Here is a 14,102-nt window from a genome sequence, read left to right on the forward strand (position 1 = left end):
GGTTATAATGGCACCTACTTTGTGAAATTTTTTGACTATTAAATGTTTATGGAGCGCCTGGATAGTTCAGTCAGTTAAGCATCTGCCTTTGGCTCAGGTAATGATCCCAAAATCCTGGGATCAAATCCATGCTTGTTGTTGGGCCCTGCTCAGTGGGGAGCCTGCCTCTGCCCTTCCCCCATTCCCACCTCCACTCACTCTCTCTGTCTCTCTCAAATACATAAAATCTTTTAAAACTAACATCAAGTACTGAGAAGCGTATGTAGCACATGATTCCCGTGAATAAAGTTCATGGCCATCTGTACTTCAAATGTAGGGTTTGTAGCAATTTGACATATTCAACAATCGCAACTGATTCATTTGTGATTCTAATGTAGAATGTGTTCTTGAGTAATTGGGTTTTAGATTTGATTACTCATTTAAGGATGGAAGAAAATGTTGCTGTTTGAAACCTGTTTGAGACTGTTGCAATATTTAAGAACTTGAGATAAACTAGATTCATCAGTTTAACTTTTTAGATTTACCAGAGTTTTTTCATTACTTAAAGATTTACTTGGTAGGCAATGGAAGTGCTAAAACAAGAAAATAGTATATATGAAGTTTGTAGATATAGTTTGAAATATCTGATGGAAATACCAAACTTAGGGTAGTGGCTATAGAGGATTTAATATATTACCATGTTTTATATTTTAAATTGGGTGGTAAGTATAAAAGTTTTTATTATATTATTTAAATTTTTTTGTTTCTAGTACCGTAGTTTTTTTAATTTGATAAATTTGCAAAAGAAACTGAGTAAGGGCAATCTTAGTTATAAATTGAACACAAGGTATTAAGTCTTAACTTAAATCCAAATAATTATAATATAGTCTTTTTGTGCACAAAACCCATTCTTGGACCTAAGTTATATTGACAAAAAGGTACTGGGGGCAGTAAACTGGGGATGTCAAGTAGAAAAGACAAGAAAATATATCCACGCAATATGAACTTGTTACTACTGTTATTGTTTTTTTATCTGCCAACCTATTAGCATGGCCTCAGCAATTCACTGGGGAGAAGGAAAGAAAAGGGAAGTGGAAACAGAATTCCAGCCTTTCTGTCCTCTTCTCTCCTGCATCTCTTCTCTCATTGTGACTCTCTTCCAACGTAGAAGAAATGAGGAACAGAAGTGGCTCTGCCAACAGACATCTTTGAAATTTTTTTTTAAGATTTTATTTTTTTGACAGATCACAAGTAGGCAGGGTTGGGGGGAGCGGAAACAGGCTCCCGACCGAGCAGAGATCCCGATGGGGGGGCTCGATCCTAGGACCCTGAGATCTATGACCTGAGCCAAAGGCAGAGGCTTAACCCACTGAGCCACCCAGGTGCCCCCATCTTTGAATTTTATGCCTTCCCCAACTTCTGTAGTTTTTTGCCTTACATTCTATTTTGTAGGCTATTAATATAGTTTCACCTTTAACTGGTGATCAAACTTATCCCCTACAGTGGGGTAACCTGGCATTATGTGCCTCTAATATGATGTTTGGAAGGATACAGTTGCCATCTGTCATATTCTTGTTTAGTCACAAGAAAATATTTTACTTATATGGAAATAGATCCAGGATGTTGGAACTGACCTATACTTTTTTAAAATGTCAATTTCAGGGGTGTCTGGGCAGCTTAGTCATTTGAGCTTTCAGCTCTTCAGTTCAACTCAGGTTGTGATCTCAGGGTTATGCGTCATGAGATCAAGCCCTGTACCCTGGACAGGGCTCCAGCTTCTTTCCCTTTCCCTGTCTGTACTCTCTCTCTTTAAAATAAATATTTTTTTTTAAATGGGGGAAAGGAATATGTAATATTAAAAGATTGAGAATAGCCAAATGCAAGGAATGGGCCTTGATTGGATTATGGATCCCCAAAAAAGGCTATAGAGGAAAATTTGAGGCCAAATTAGTAAATTTGGTTATGGATTATATGTTGAGATTATAGAATTGTTCATTTTCTTAGATGAAAATGGTACTGTCGTGTTTTATAGGAGAATGTCATAATTCTTAGACTATGCATACAGAAGTATTAAGGATAGGAAGTGCACCTATCTGTAACTCTCAGGTGATTTGGAAAATGTATGGGGAGGGGAAGGAAGTGTAAGCACACACAAATGAGACAGGATGATCATTGTTAAGTCTGAGGGGCGTATATGAATGTACTGATTGTAATGACTTTTCCATTTTCCTGGAGATTTAAAAACTTTCAAAATGAGGGGTGCCTGGGTGGCTCAGTGGGTTGGGTGTCTACCTTCAACTCAGGTCATGATCTCAAGGTCCTGGATTAAGCTCCACATTGGGCTCCCTGCTCTGCAAGGATTCTACTTCTCCCTTTCCCTTTTTGTCCCCTACGGCACTTGTGCGCTCTCTCTCTCTCTGTGTCTCAAATAAATAAAATTTTTAAAAAAGAAAGAAACCTAGCTGATAAAAGTGTTTAGTTAATACAGAAGATTCATTAGAAAGCTATACAGTTTTCTCACTAGGTAGAGCACACAGCTCTTGATCTCAGGGTCATTAGTTCAAGCCCTGCATTGGGTATGGAGCCTACTTTCCAAAAAAGAAAGCTGTGTAGTTTTTAGTTCTAAAATTACAGGTTTGGTTTAAAGAAGTAACATGTCTGTTATCAGTAAATGTTTGAAATTAAGAGTTAACAGTGGTACCATAATTGAATTTTATTACCTCTGCAAATGGACACATTCAAAATCCAGCAGTTATTCTTAATATAAAAAGTACAGCTACACACAGATAAATAGAGGTTGTTGGTATTAGAATGGAGATGAGGGATGATGTGGTAGGTAGGTAATAATGCAAGAAAAAAACAAGCAAAGATTTCAAAATGTTTTTGAATATGATTTTTGATAAGCCTGAAGCTACATTTGAATATATGAATAGTAACAGCTATTTTCAGTGTTTACCATATATCAGAGATCGTACTCAATCTAAAGTATTTGTGATCCCTAAAATAGCTCTTCCAAATAGATATTATCAGTTTACAGATGAGAAAATTGAGTGTCAGAGAAATTAGTCATGTGCGCAGATTAACCTAGCAAATAAGTAGTGGAATCAAGAACCAAACTATGCACCTGATTTCAGAGCACTGATTTCAGAGCTCTGATTTCAGAGCACTTGCTGGCAAATATGGGTGGCGGCATAGGTTATGGTTAAATATAACTTCCCTTAATTTGAGACTTTTTTAAGAAATGGTATGGTAAGTGGGAAAACATTTTATAGCATCAGTTCTTTGAAAAGAAATAGAAACTGAAAGATAAAGCAGTTAGGGCAAGGGGGTTGATCTTTACTAGGGATTAATTGCTTAGGCTCATGTAGAGAGTATGTAAGAAGGGCATGTATAAAAATCTTGACCGGTATTTAAGAAGTACAGTATCTTGAGTTCTTTTTCTGCATAGAAGTCTTCTAGTATAGCTGCAGTATTAACCTAGACAGCATAATTTCTTTAATGCATATGTATTTTTATATGTTAAAATAGCTAAGGAAACTTGGGTTTTACTTTGGAATTAAAAATTTGATTAAATAATGTCTCAACAATAAACAGCAAAATTGCTTTAGTTTTAATAGTTTTCAATTATCCATACATACTTTTAATATTTCATTGGAATGAATTATGGTAGTAATCTTTTCAGGTAAAGTGAATTTTTACTTCCTATAATAAAAGATGGAACAAATGGGGATCTGGCTGGCTCAGTTGGTGGAGCAAGTGACTCTTGACCTCAGGGTTGTGAGTTCAAGCCCCACGTTGGGTGTAGAGATTGCTTAAAATATAAAATCTTTAAAAACAAGGCTACATTTTGGATAACAAACCTGGTGAAAGGTTCTGTGTGTAATTGCTATCCATTAAATGTAATATTCAATGACTCTTATCACAGTAATTTTAAACTAAATATGTTACTCAAGGCAGAAAAAAATATAAATAATTTCAGACATGATGTTAAAAATTAGAAGAAAAAATTTTCCTGTGTACAACTTAAAAATGCCATTTTAGAGGGGCGCCTGGGTGGGCTCAGTGGGTTAAAGCCTCTGCCTTTGGCTCAGGTCATGATCCCAGTGTCCTGGGATTGAGCCTGGAATCTGGCTCTCTGCTCAGCAGGGAGCCTGCTTCCTCCTCTCTCTCTGCCTGCCTCTCTGCCTACTTGTGATCTCTGTCTGTCAAATAAATAAATAAAATCTTAAAAAAAAAAAAAATACTTGGGGCACCTGGGTGGCTCAGTGGGTTAAGCCTCTGCCTTCAGCTCAGGTCATGATCTCAGGGTTCTGGGATCGAGTCCCACATCGGGCTCTCTGCTCCGCAGGGAGCCTGCTTCCTCCTGTCTCTCTCTCTGCTTGCCTCTCTGCCTACTTGTGATCTCTCTCTGTCAAATAAATAAAATCTTAAAAAAAAAAATACCATTTTAGAACTTCTAGCTAAGGGACATAGAAAAATGATGGCAAGATTGTTCAGTTGAAATTATACATGACATTGGCACAGAAGTAGATGAATTGGTGGAACAGAGTATAAAAACCAGATCAAGCATCTATTATCTTTTAGTATGTGATAAAGGTGACATCTCAAATCAGTATGGGGAAAAAAATGGACTCCTCAGAATATATTAAGGCAGTTAATTGGTTAACCATTTGAATTTTGGTACATCCATACCTCATGCTGTATACAAAACAAATTCTCTATGGGGTAAAGATTGAATGTTTAAAAAAAAAAAAGGCAATAAAACGTGAAATTTGGTATAACCACGTAATAGAATGTTAAGTACCATTGAAAATGATATGAGTGCAATTGCTGACCTACAGGCAAAATCATGGTATGTTGGGAAATATAGCATAATATTAACAGCAGAATTTCAAATTGTAAAAATAAAAAAATATATCTATGTATTTATGCTTAGGAAAGTCTGGAAGAGGAATTATGGGTGATTTTTATCTTAGTATTTTCTGTCAACAGCAATAAATCTGTACTGCCTGAGTACAGGATTATTCTTTGTTTTTTAAAATTCTGCAGGAGTAAAATAGCTAAAGAAAAGACAGCTTGTCAATTGAAGAGGAAGATACGGTGTTTTTCTGGGTTGAGTTGGGGGCTGGGAGAACGGAAAGACACAGAAGGTCAGGTGCAAATGAAAAGTTAGGCAACTGAGGCCAAAAATAATTTGTAGAATTCCAGCAACAGTACAGGGTATCGTCTCACTGAATCAAAATGAGGAAGGTGGCTGAGATTAGACTGGACAATAGCCAGAACGTAAGTATATTCAAAAGTAGAGGATGAGTGTGATGACAGGCTTAGAGAGCTAAAGAAATACTGAGCTGCTGTATGTGGGAGATTGACGCATGTCTCCCAGGCTCATCTCTTGTCTTTTGTATGGTGCCTCATGAGTTCTGAGTGCTTTGCCCTGCATCCTGTTTGAGAAAGGTTTATCTGACTTGGTAATGGCAGACATCCTCCTCCATTTTTTTATGGATGAAAATACTGAAGCTTAAAGGATGTTTTGGTGACATGGCTAGTTAATAACAAAGCCGAAGCCAGAACCTGCTTTGCTTCAGTCTAGTGGGTGGTCTTGTAATCATACCTTGTTCTCTCAGACTTCCAGGGAGATGAGAGCAGTCCTGGGAAACACCCAGTGATTCTAGTCAAGCCTGACAAACTTGATATGAATAAATCACTATTACCTAATACCTGCCCAGCATGGTTGTTTTTCCCCACCCACCCAAAGGTAAAATTTTAAGGATCTCAAAGGTAAAATTTTTGATGAAAAAAATCATGGAAATGACTTGTTAATTTATCACATTAAAATGAGCTATCACATTTCACTTACCAGATTAGTAAAGATAAAGAAAACTAAAACACTGTTAGCAAAAATTCTGGAAAAAGTTGTAATTACTTTCTAAATCTAATTATGGTGTATAGATGAAGGGTAGATTGGTTTATTTACCAAATTCTGTGGCATCCTACCTCATCTTCACCACCCAGCTTACTCTGAAGTTAAAAAAAAGAAAAAAAAGAAAAAGAAAAGATACTGCCTTTTAAAAAAGATCATAATCTGGGGTCCTGGGATCCAGCCCTGAGTTGGGCTTCCCACTCAGCAGGAGGTCTGCTCCTCCTTCTTCCTCTGTCCCTCTCCTGTTCATACTCTTCTGTCTCAAATGAATAAATAAAATCTTTCTAAAAGAATAAATAGGGGCGCCTGGGTGGCTCAGTGGGTTAAAACCACTGCCTTCGGCTCAGGTCATGATCCCAGGGTCCTGGGATTGAGCCCCGGACTCTCTGCTCAGTGGGGAGCCTGCTTTCTCCTCTCTTTCTCTCTCTCTCTGCCTGCCTCTCTGCCTACTTGTGATCTCTGTCAATTAAATAAAAATTTTTTAAAAAAGAATAAATAAAAGATCATAACCCTTGTACCATTTACAGTCTGAAAGCGTTGTGCTTTTGAGATAGATTCATGTTAGGGTTGTTTGCTCCTAACCCTATCATATCTAGATTTTAAAAATCTGAATAGTTTAGTGCAAGATATTATACTTAATGGCACAGTGATCCATGCAATTACCTTCTTTTCTTCAGAAATAATTGATCAGAATAAGTCCCAAGTAAGAAGAAAATACATAGATTTATTATAACTAGAGGTTATTTTGTATTAATACTCAAGGTGATTATGTTCTTGGGAGAAACTGGTGTGTCTGCTTTTAGGTACAAGAAATATGTGGAGATAATTCCAGTACCAAAGATTGTGTCTAAATTTTCCAAGATGGGAGATTATGAAGCTAAGTGGTCTTGCTATTCCAGGTCTGCAAAATCATGACTTAACAAAATATGAGCCTTCATGTGAGGCCTGTGGGAAAAAAAATTATTTATTATTTATAATTTATATTATAATTTTGTAATACATAATTTTATAATATAAATATATAAAATTCAATTTTATAATATTATAAAATGCTTACACATACTGTGTGGAAGTGAAGCTCAAGCTGCTTGCTGGATGTTAAGTTTTCTTGATGGCATGTAGTCTGAGCTCCATTATTAATATATTTCTGACTCCTGGGGCAGCTGGGTGGCTCAGTGGGTTAAGCCTCTGCCTTCAGCTCAGGTTATGATCTCAGGGTCCTGGGATCGAGCCCCGTATCGGGCTCTCTGCTCAGCAGAGAGCCTGTTTCCCGCTCTCTCTCTGCCTGCCACTCTGCCTACTTGTGATCTCTCTGACAAATAAATAAATAAAATATTTAAAATATATAAGTGTATAAATATATATATTTATATATATTTTAAATATATATAAATATATATATATATATTTATACTTCTACTTCTTTCCTGAAGCAGTCTCGTCAGCTACTGTTCTTCAGGTGCCAGGGGCAGCACGATCCTTTGGTTTTTGTCATTGTATTCTGCTATGACTTTTAGGACTGCATTTTGGGCAAAAATAGTTTTTTAGCAATAGAGACTGTATTGTTTAAGTGCTTTGCTTTTTCTTTTTCCTTTTTCTTTTTCCTTAGAACTGTTCTGAGGGCCACAGTTCATTTGGGGGATGGTTACAGAATTGAACCAGGTTGGCAGTGAAAATACACATTCAAAGTTGAATGAATGTATCATCCTGCAAGGGGAGTGGTATTAGGTTTAAACAGGCTACTGTAAAATCTTCTGGTGTCAGTTAACTTTTTTGGTTTCAAAGTTTAAGAGAGTTTCATTCTGTCATTCTAGGATTATAGAGGAATTAATTCATAGAAGACTTTGGGAAATGTTGCATTGGGCGATTTCTTAATGTGTACCACTAAGCGTTAATCCTAGTGAAGAGCTGAGAAACCATATCTACAGATTAAGTGAAACATTGTCATTCAGAACCAGTTAAGCTTAAAGAAACACCCCCTTTTGGTCTTTCCAGTGTTGGCAATAAGCTCTTTCCAGTTCCATGGATCCTTTTCTTACCCTGTTCTATAGACCTGATTTTGACATCTGAATAAAACTTGAGGGCAGTGGTGGTTTTGACTTTACCAGTTGCTAGGGATCTGTTTTAACCGCTACATGCTACATGTTACTGTCCTTAGTGACCTAATTTCTTCCTGAAATGGTGTTAGCATGCAATCCACTTGGATAAAAATCAGTGGTGATGTAAGATGATTCTTCCACTGAAATTGCAAGTAGAAATCAGTATAATAGAATAATAATTAAGGTGAACTTCAGGAGTATTTCACATAGTTGTGCATCCCCTAAGGATGGAAGGGCTGCAAGGCAGGATTACCTGGAAGAAAGGTATGAAGCTTTTCACATAGTCCCCCCCCCCCCCATTCTGCCTGATGAGCAAATGCCTAGCACAGGGAGGTAGCTCGTTATGTGTTCCTCCCATGACTGGACTGCCTGGGGGAGTTAGCCTTCTAGCCAATGATGTCTTGGTGTAATTTTGAGATTGGGGTTGGGGGTTGAGCATAAGGTACAGAAAGTAAAAGAGAACTTATAAAGAGGAACCTGGGTACTGTAAGTCAAATTTTGCTTGTTTGTTTGTTTGTTTTTTCTTTAGTGCAGGTGATTTCTTGTTTCAACAACCATAATGCTAATGCAAGATTTGATAGTTTTCATTTCCTAGTGCTTAGTTGTTGCAGGAACACATGTGTCTTGATTATTTTTCACATATGGGCAGGTTTTCTTTAATTGACCTGTTGGATCCTTCCCCTCTTTTGTGACTGTGATCTAAACAACACCAAATTACTGCACTACCATTTAACTTGTAGAACTGATCATGATTGGGGCCAAAATGGTGGGTGTGATGTCTGGTTTTGGATACAGCTTAAAATTATTCTCAAATAACAAGTTGATCAACATTCTTAAATTGTTAGTGATTTGGTAGAGATCACTAAATAAGCCCAGTTCCTCCCAGGATAAAATCACAGAAATAAGTTTAAGATGTCATTTCTTCTTCAAACAAGAATGTGAGCCGTCTGTGAGTTCTCCACCTCGGCTTTCATGCTTCCGAAGTCCTTGGAAGTCTGTTGGAGAGTGTTCTAAATCCTGCACATTCCTGTCTTCCAGGCTTTTTCTCTGGCCCAGCAGACAGTTCAGGATCCACAACTCAAGGATGAACGTTCACCGCGGCAGCGAGAGCGACAGGGCACTGCGGCAGGAGGGCAGCTGCCTAAGCGATGACCCCACAGCTGTGGCCCAGGAGAGAGAAACAAATAGCCTGGCTGCTTCTGCTCTTCAGAGTCTCACTTACCCTCTAGGGCCCAGGAGCGATGGTACGATGGTTAGATCTTGACTGAATTTGGAGGGCTTTCTGACCCATGAGCGTCCACTCTACCCAGAAGGCATAAATAACCTCTCCAGCAGACTGGCTTAGTTACAGAAGGCTGACTGCCACATAACAGCCCCACTGACTCACTCAGTCCCACACGTCTAACTCAGCGGTAACGGTATGAGAAAGATAGTCCTGGGTCTGGAGTCACAAGACAGATTCAGAGTCTAGCTGTGCTATTTATCGTCTATAACGGTGGATGAGCTCCTTAATCTTTCCGAGCCCTGCTTTCTTAATCCGGAAAACAGGGATGTTAATATTCTTACTTCACAGGACTGGGAGACTTCGGAGTAATGGATGTGCAGGCTCTTGATAAACTGTCCACTTCTTTTTAACTTTGAATAAAGGCAGCAGCAACACTCACAATAGCAGTTACTGTTTATTGAGTGCTCACTGGGCTACGTGTTTTTAGATTAAGGATGGCAGACTGTTGCCAAATCTAAATCACTGCCTGTTTTGTACATTTTTAAAATGCTGCCTTCATGCCTGTTTGTTTACATATGGTCTTTGGCTACTTTGCAGCTACAATGGCAGAGACTGTGACCCACAGAGCTTTCTGGCCCTTTACAGAAAATGTGCTGATCCCTGCTTAGAGTCCTCCTCCTTGTGCAGATGAGGAAAGAAAGGAAATTTCAGGAACTTACAGAACATGCTCAGGCCCACACTGCTAGGAAGTGGGCAGCTGCCATTTGAACCCATGTCTTTCTAACCAGCCTGTGGTATTCTAGATGCGTCCGCTGGCAGAAGAGCAGGGCATGCCTGCCATCCTAGAGTGTGCCATTGAGGGGAGTTTGTGCACCGAGTTCCCCTTCCTTCTCACCCATGTACACGGCGTGGGACTTGAGGCGCCCTTCAGGAATCAGCCCACTGGAACTGCTTCGTTGTTGGGGGGTAGAGTGGGTAGGGAACCAAGCATCCTGAATTTATGATGTGGGTACCTACTTTCATTTTATAACAGCATTTTGAAAGTGAAAGCCATCTTGGTGATGTAAGCGTTTCTTGCTAGAAGCTTGTCCGTGGGTGGTATGGAAGCTTGGCTCTTGTGCAAACAACAGGGCCACACTGAATTTGTCCAAAGCTGTAGAATGTGAACCCTCAGTTGGTGTTTGGTCTAGATTTTGGTTTCCTTTCCTTCAGAAGCAAATGGGGAAGAAATGTGAGTGCACTCTAGCTCACAATTTATTTGGTTATCTAAGGGCCTGAAATCAGGCTTATTTCCTACAAGTGAAGAGCAGGTAACCCTGTTCATGAATTATTGTATACAGACTTAAAATTCGTGTGGGATAGGAGTCAGACACTCAGTTGTATCTTTAACCTGTTAATTTTTTCATAAAAAGATTTTAAGAAAATGTAGAAAAGTTAATTAAGCTTGTTAAATCTAGGTGACAAGATATGCATATTGTGTTAACTTTGGTATGTTTGAAATTTTTCGTGAGAGACTTTTTTACATTAAAATATATTAGGAGATCTGCCAGTTTAAAAGAATCCTTTGATAATGCTTTCATAAAAATCTCCCCCAGTTGTCTTCTGTATTATATCCAAATTTCACATATTTGGTTTTAAGCCTTTTTTCCATGATATGGTATTAACACACTTTGAAGTGCTCTCACATACTTTAATTCAGTTGATAGAAGAATCCTTTGAGGGAGGTGAAGTGAACATGATTCTCATTTTAGAGACAAGAACAGTGTGTAGAAAATTAAATAAATTACTTAAAGGAAATGCCTCCTTGGTGATACTAGCACAAAAACGGTTTCCATAAAGGAATCCTAACCCAAGGCCACTTGCACTGGAACCCTTCTGCTGAGGGCAAGCCCTGCCTCTTCAAAAAATGGTCCTGGTGATGTTAGGATTCTCCAGTGCATAGTGAAAATGCATTTTTATGTGAATTTCTAGGAAAGGTAATGCTTTAGACAATTAGAGACTGTCATCCCTTCTGGGAAATAACATTTAGAAACATTTGGAAATTTTTAGAAGGATGTGGGAAAGGAATAGTTTCTGCACCCAGAAGTAGCAGGTTCCTTAAATAAAACACAGGAACTATGAGAGTATTATTTGGAGCTAAAAGTGTAAACAGAAGTAAAAAGTGCCTGCCTCTGTGAAACAAGACTGGGGGAGGGCTTGGAGTCTGGCAGAACCTTGCTGGTTATCCACAGAAATTCTCTAGTGTTTAAATATTTTTAAGCCATGCATATAATTTACTTTAAAATTTTTAAATCACTTTGAAATGTGGGCATTATTGCCTCCATTCTCTCCTCCCCAACATACAAACCTGTAAAAAAGCTCAGGGGGATCCAATATGAATCTCTAGCTTATTCTTCCTTTACTTGTTCAGGGCAAGAGTTTTTTGCCTGCGAACACCTAAAAGTTTGAGGGTTTTTGTTGTTGTTGTTTTTTAAAGAGATGAGATTTATCTTTTCCCCCAAGGCTTTTTGCTTTCAAGTTATTTTGGTTTGTTTGTATGATCTTTTAGACCTTTCACTTGACTATGCCTCTCAGCCAGCAAATCTTCAGTTCCCTCACATAATGCCACTTCCCGAGGACATCAAAGGCTCCTGCTTCCAAAATGGGAATAAACGGAACCATGAATCCTTTATGGCTCCAGAACGATTTGGAAACAGCACTGTGGGCTTTGGCAGTAACGTTCATTCCCAGGCACCAGAGAAAGTGACACTTCTTGTAGATGGCACACGTTTTGTTGTGAATCCACAAATTTTCACTGCTCATCCGGATACCATGTTGGGAAGGTAATTGATGATAATTTCCTTCCAAATTCACTGTGTTCTCTATGAATAGAAGTACCTGCTGTTTTTCTTGCACTAGATGTGAGGAAAAGAAGGCCTGCGGTTGCTTATTTTTCTACCTTCATATCTTTGTGAGACAGGGAGGGCAAGCTTGTACAAAGCTATTTATGTGTTGACAATTTGGGGGATGTACTCTGTTTACAAAGCCAGTACAGCACAATGGGCCCCCACAGAAGGGCGTGCAATCAGGATTATGGAAAATAATCTGCTGAATATCCTTCCCTCTTCCTCAATAAACTCCCTCTAAAACAGAAGTCACACACCTCATTTCTTACCCATCTTATCCATAATAAGATGCATTATAAGTACACCCTCACAAAAATAATCTTGCCTGAGTTCCACAGGTCAAAGACAGAGTTACAGGGAGATCTAAGTTGTGGGTTCTTTGTTTCTTTTGTCTTTTAAAATAGAATTGTGTTCCAAATGACACAATAGCAAAGCTGTTTTATGGAAAAGACTTTTGCCTGCCATCTGTCGCCCACTGTGCTTGGCAGCAGGTGTCATGCTGTCATTTTCTGATACCTCCGTCTCTATTCAAGTTTTCCAAAACGGAGTCTTTATGTCTGCCTGTTGTATTGTTTTGTGCCTGCTCTCTCTTTTCGTCATGTTCCATTCTCTGTGCTGCTTCATTGAGACCACAATCTTGCCCTCCTCTCCCCATCTCCTGCCTCCAGCATTTTAGGGTTAGAGTTTAGGAAATGGAAGAAGCCTACCAAGGAGGAGCACTGGCCAGAAAGTGTTCTTGGAGCCTGGGCTGGGAGTTAGGACATGCTCCTTCTGGCCAACCGGAAACCTTAACATGAGGCAGAGCAAATTGAGATAAGAGTAAAAATAATAATGTGTGTATGTATATTACACACAGACATTTGGCTTTTGGGGATTTTCATCTACTTGGAAGTAGATCTTATATAAAGATTTAGCCTCACTCAGGACTTTGGACTAATTTGAACTGATTTAGAAATCAGAATGGAGGGGCACCTGGGTGGCTCAGTAAGTTAAGCCTCTGCCTTGGCTCAGGTCATGGTCTCGGGGTTCTGGGATCAAGCCCTGCATGGGGCTCTCTGCTAAGCAGGGAGCCTGCTTCCCCCCTCTCCTCTGCGTGCCTCTCTGCCTACTTATGATCTCTGTCTTTCAAATAAATAAATCTTTTAAAAAAAAAAAAAAAAAGAAATCAGAATGGACCACACTCATTTGTTGAATTTTAGGCTAAATGAAATCCAGCTACTCAAATATACTTATATTTGAACGTATACATACAGATTCATGATGAACCATTTTTAGCCAGAACCAAATCTGAATACTTCTCAACCTCTGAATTAAGACTAAACTAGAACAAGCAAGCAAGCAAACAAAAAAAGACTAATCTAGAACATTAAAACATTTTCCAGATTGGCCCTACATTTTATCAGATTTGACTTCCTGTCCTCAGTCTTGGGGTCACTACCACTGCCCACCCCACCACCACCATACACATACCCAAAAACAGTGTTCTTGCAGCACTGGCTGGCTCTTCAAAGTAGATTGCCTCTGACAGTAGTGATCATAAGAAGAAAGACAAGCATTTTCTGTGAGATTAATAGATTTTTTTTTTTAAGATTTTTATTTATTTGATAGATCGCAAGTAGGTGGAGAGGCAGACAGAGAGAGAGGGGGAAGCAAGCTCCCTGCTGAAGCAGAGACCTTGATGCCAGAGCTTAATCCCAGGACCCTGAGATCATGACCTGAGCTAAAGGCAGAGGCTTAACTCACTGAGCCACCCAGGCACCCATGATTAATAGATTCTTAGCTAACCCTCATTCTTTGAATCTAGGAATGAGTTGTTCCATGATGAGAGAGTCTGATTCTTAATCTAGGTGGTTCTTCAGCTGAGGCTATTGTTTCCGAGAGTTACTTAGGTTTGCTCTGTCCAGAGGTTACATACAGTGTTGGTAAGCCTAGTCAGTGAGCTTAAAAAATGTGAGCCATTAGTCACAAGGGGGAGGGGCTGAAAGATCGCAAGT

At 39.0% G+C, this 14,102-nt stretch overlaps 1 protein-coding gene across 7 annotated transcripts in view; it reads left to right on the plus strand.

Moving 5' to 3' along the window:
- KCTD20 (potassium channel tetramerization domain containing 20) overlaps window positions 1-14,102 on the plus strand; it is a 32,519-nt gene that overhangs the window by 8,696 nt on the left and 9,721 nt on the right. For 3 of the 7 annotated variants that reach the window (XM_059177775.1, XM_059177773.1, XM_059177774.1), the window contains 2 exons: window positions 9,037-9,242; window positions 11,772-12,045. The exons of 1 other annotated variant lie outside the window; for it this stretch is intronic. In XM_059177775.1, the coding sequence (XP_059033758.1) occupies window positions 9,083-9,242; window positions 11,772-12,045 (434 nt within the window). In that variant the 5' untranslated portion in view covers window positions 9,037-9,082. Of the gene's footprint in view, window positions 1-9,036; window positions 9,243-9,820; window positions 9,973-11,771; window positions 12,046-14,102 lie in introns of those variants that run through there. 3 more of the 7 variants (XM_059177776.1, XM_059177777.1, XM_059177778.1) reach the window with 3 other exon arrangements.

This window comes from Mustela lutreola, chromosome 6 (genome assembly GCF_030435805.1).
Source record: "Mustela lutreola isolate mMusLut2 chromosome 6, mMusLut2.pri, whole genome shotgun sequence".
NCBI lineage: Eukaryota > Metazoa > Chordata > Mammalia > Carnivora > Mustelidae > Mustela > Mustela lutreola.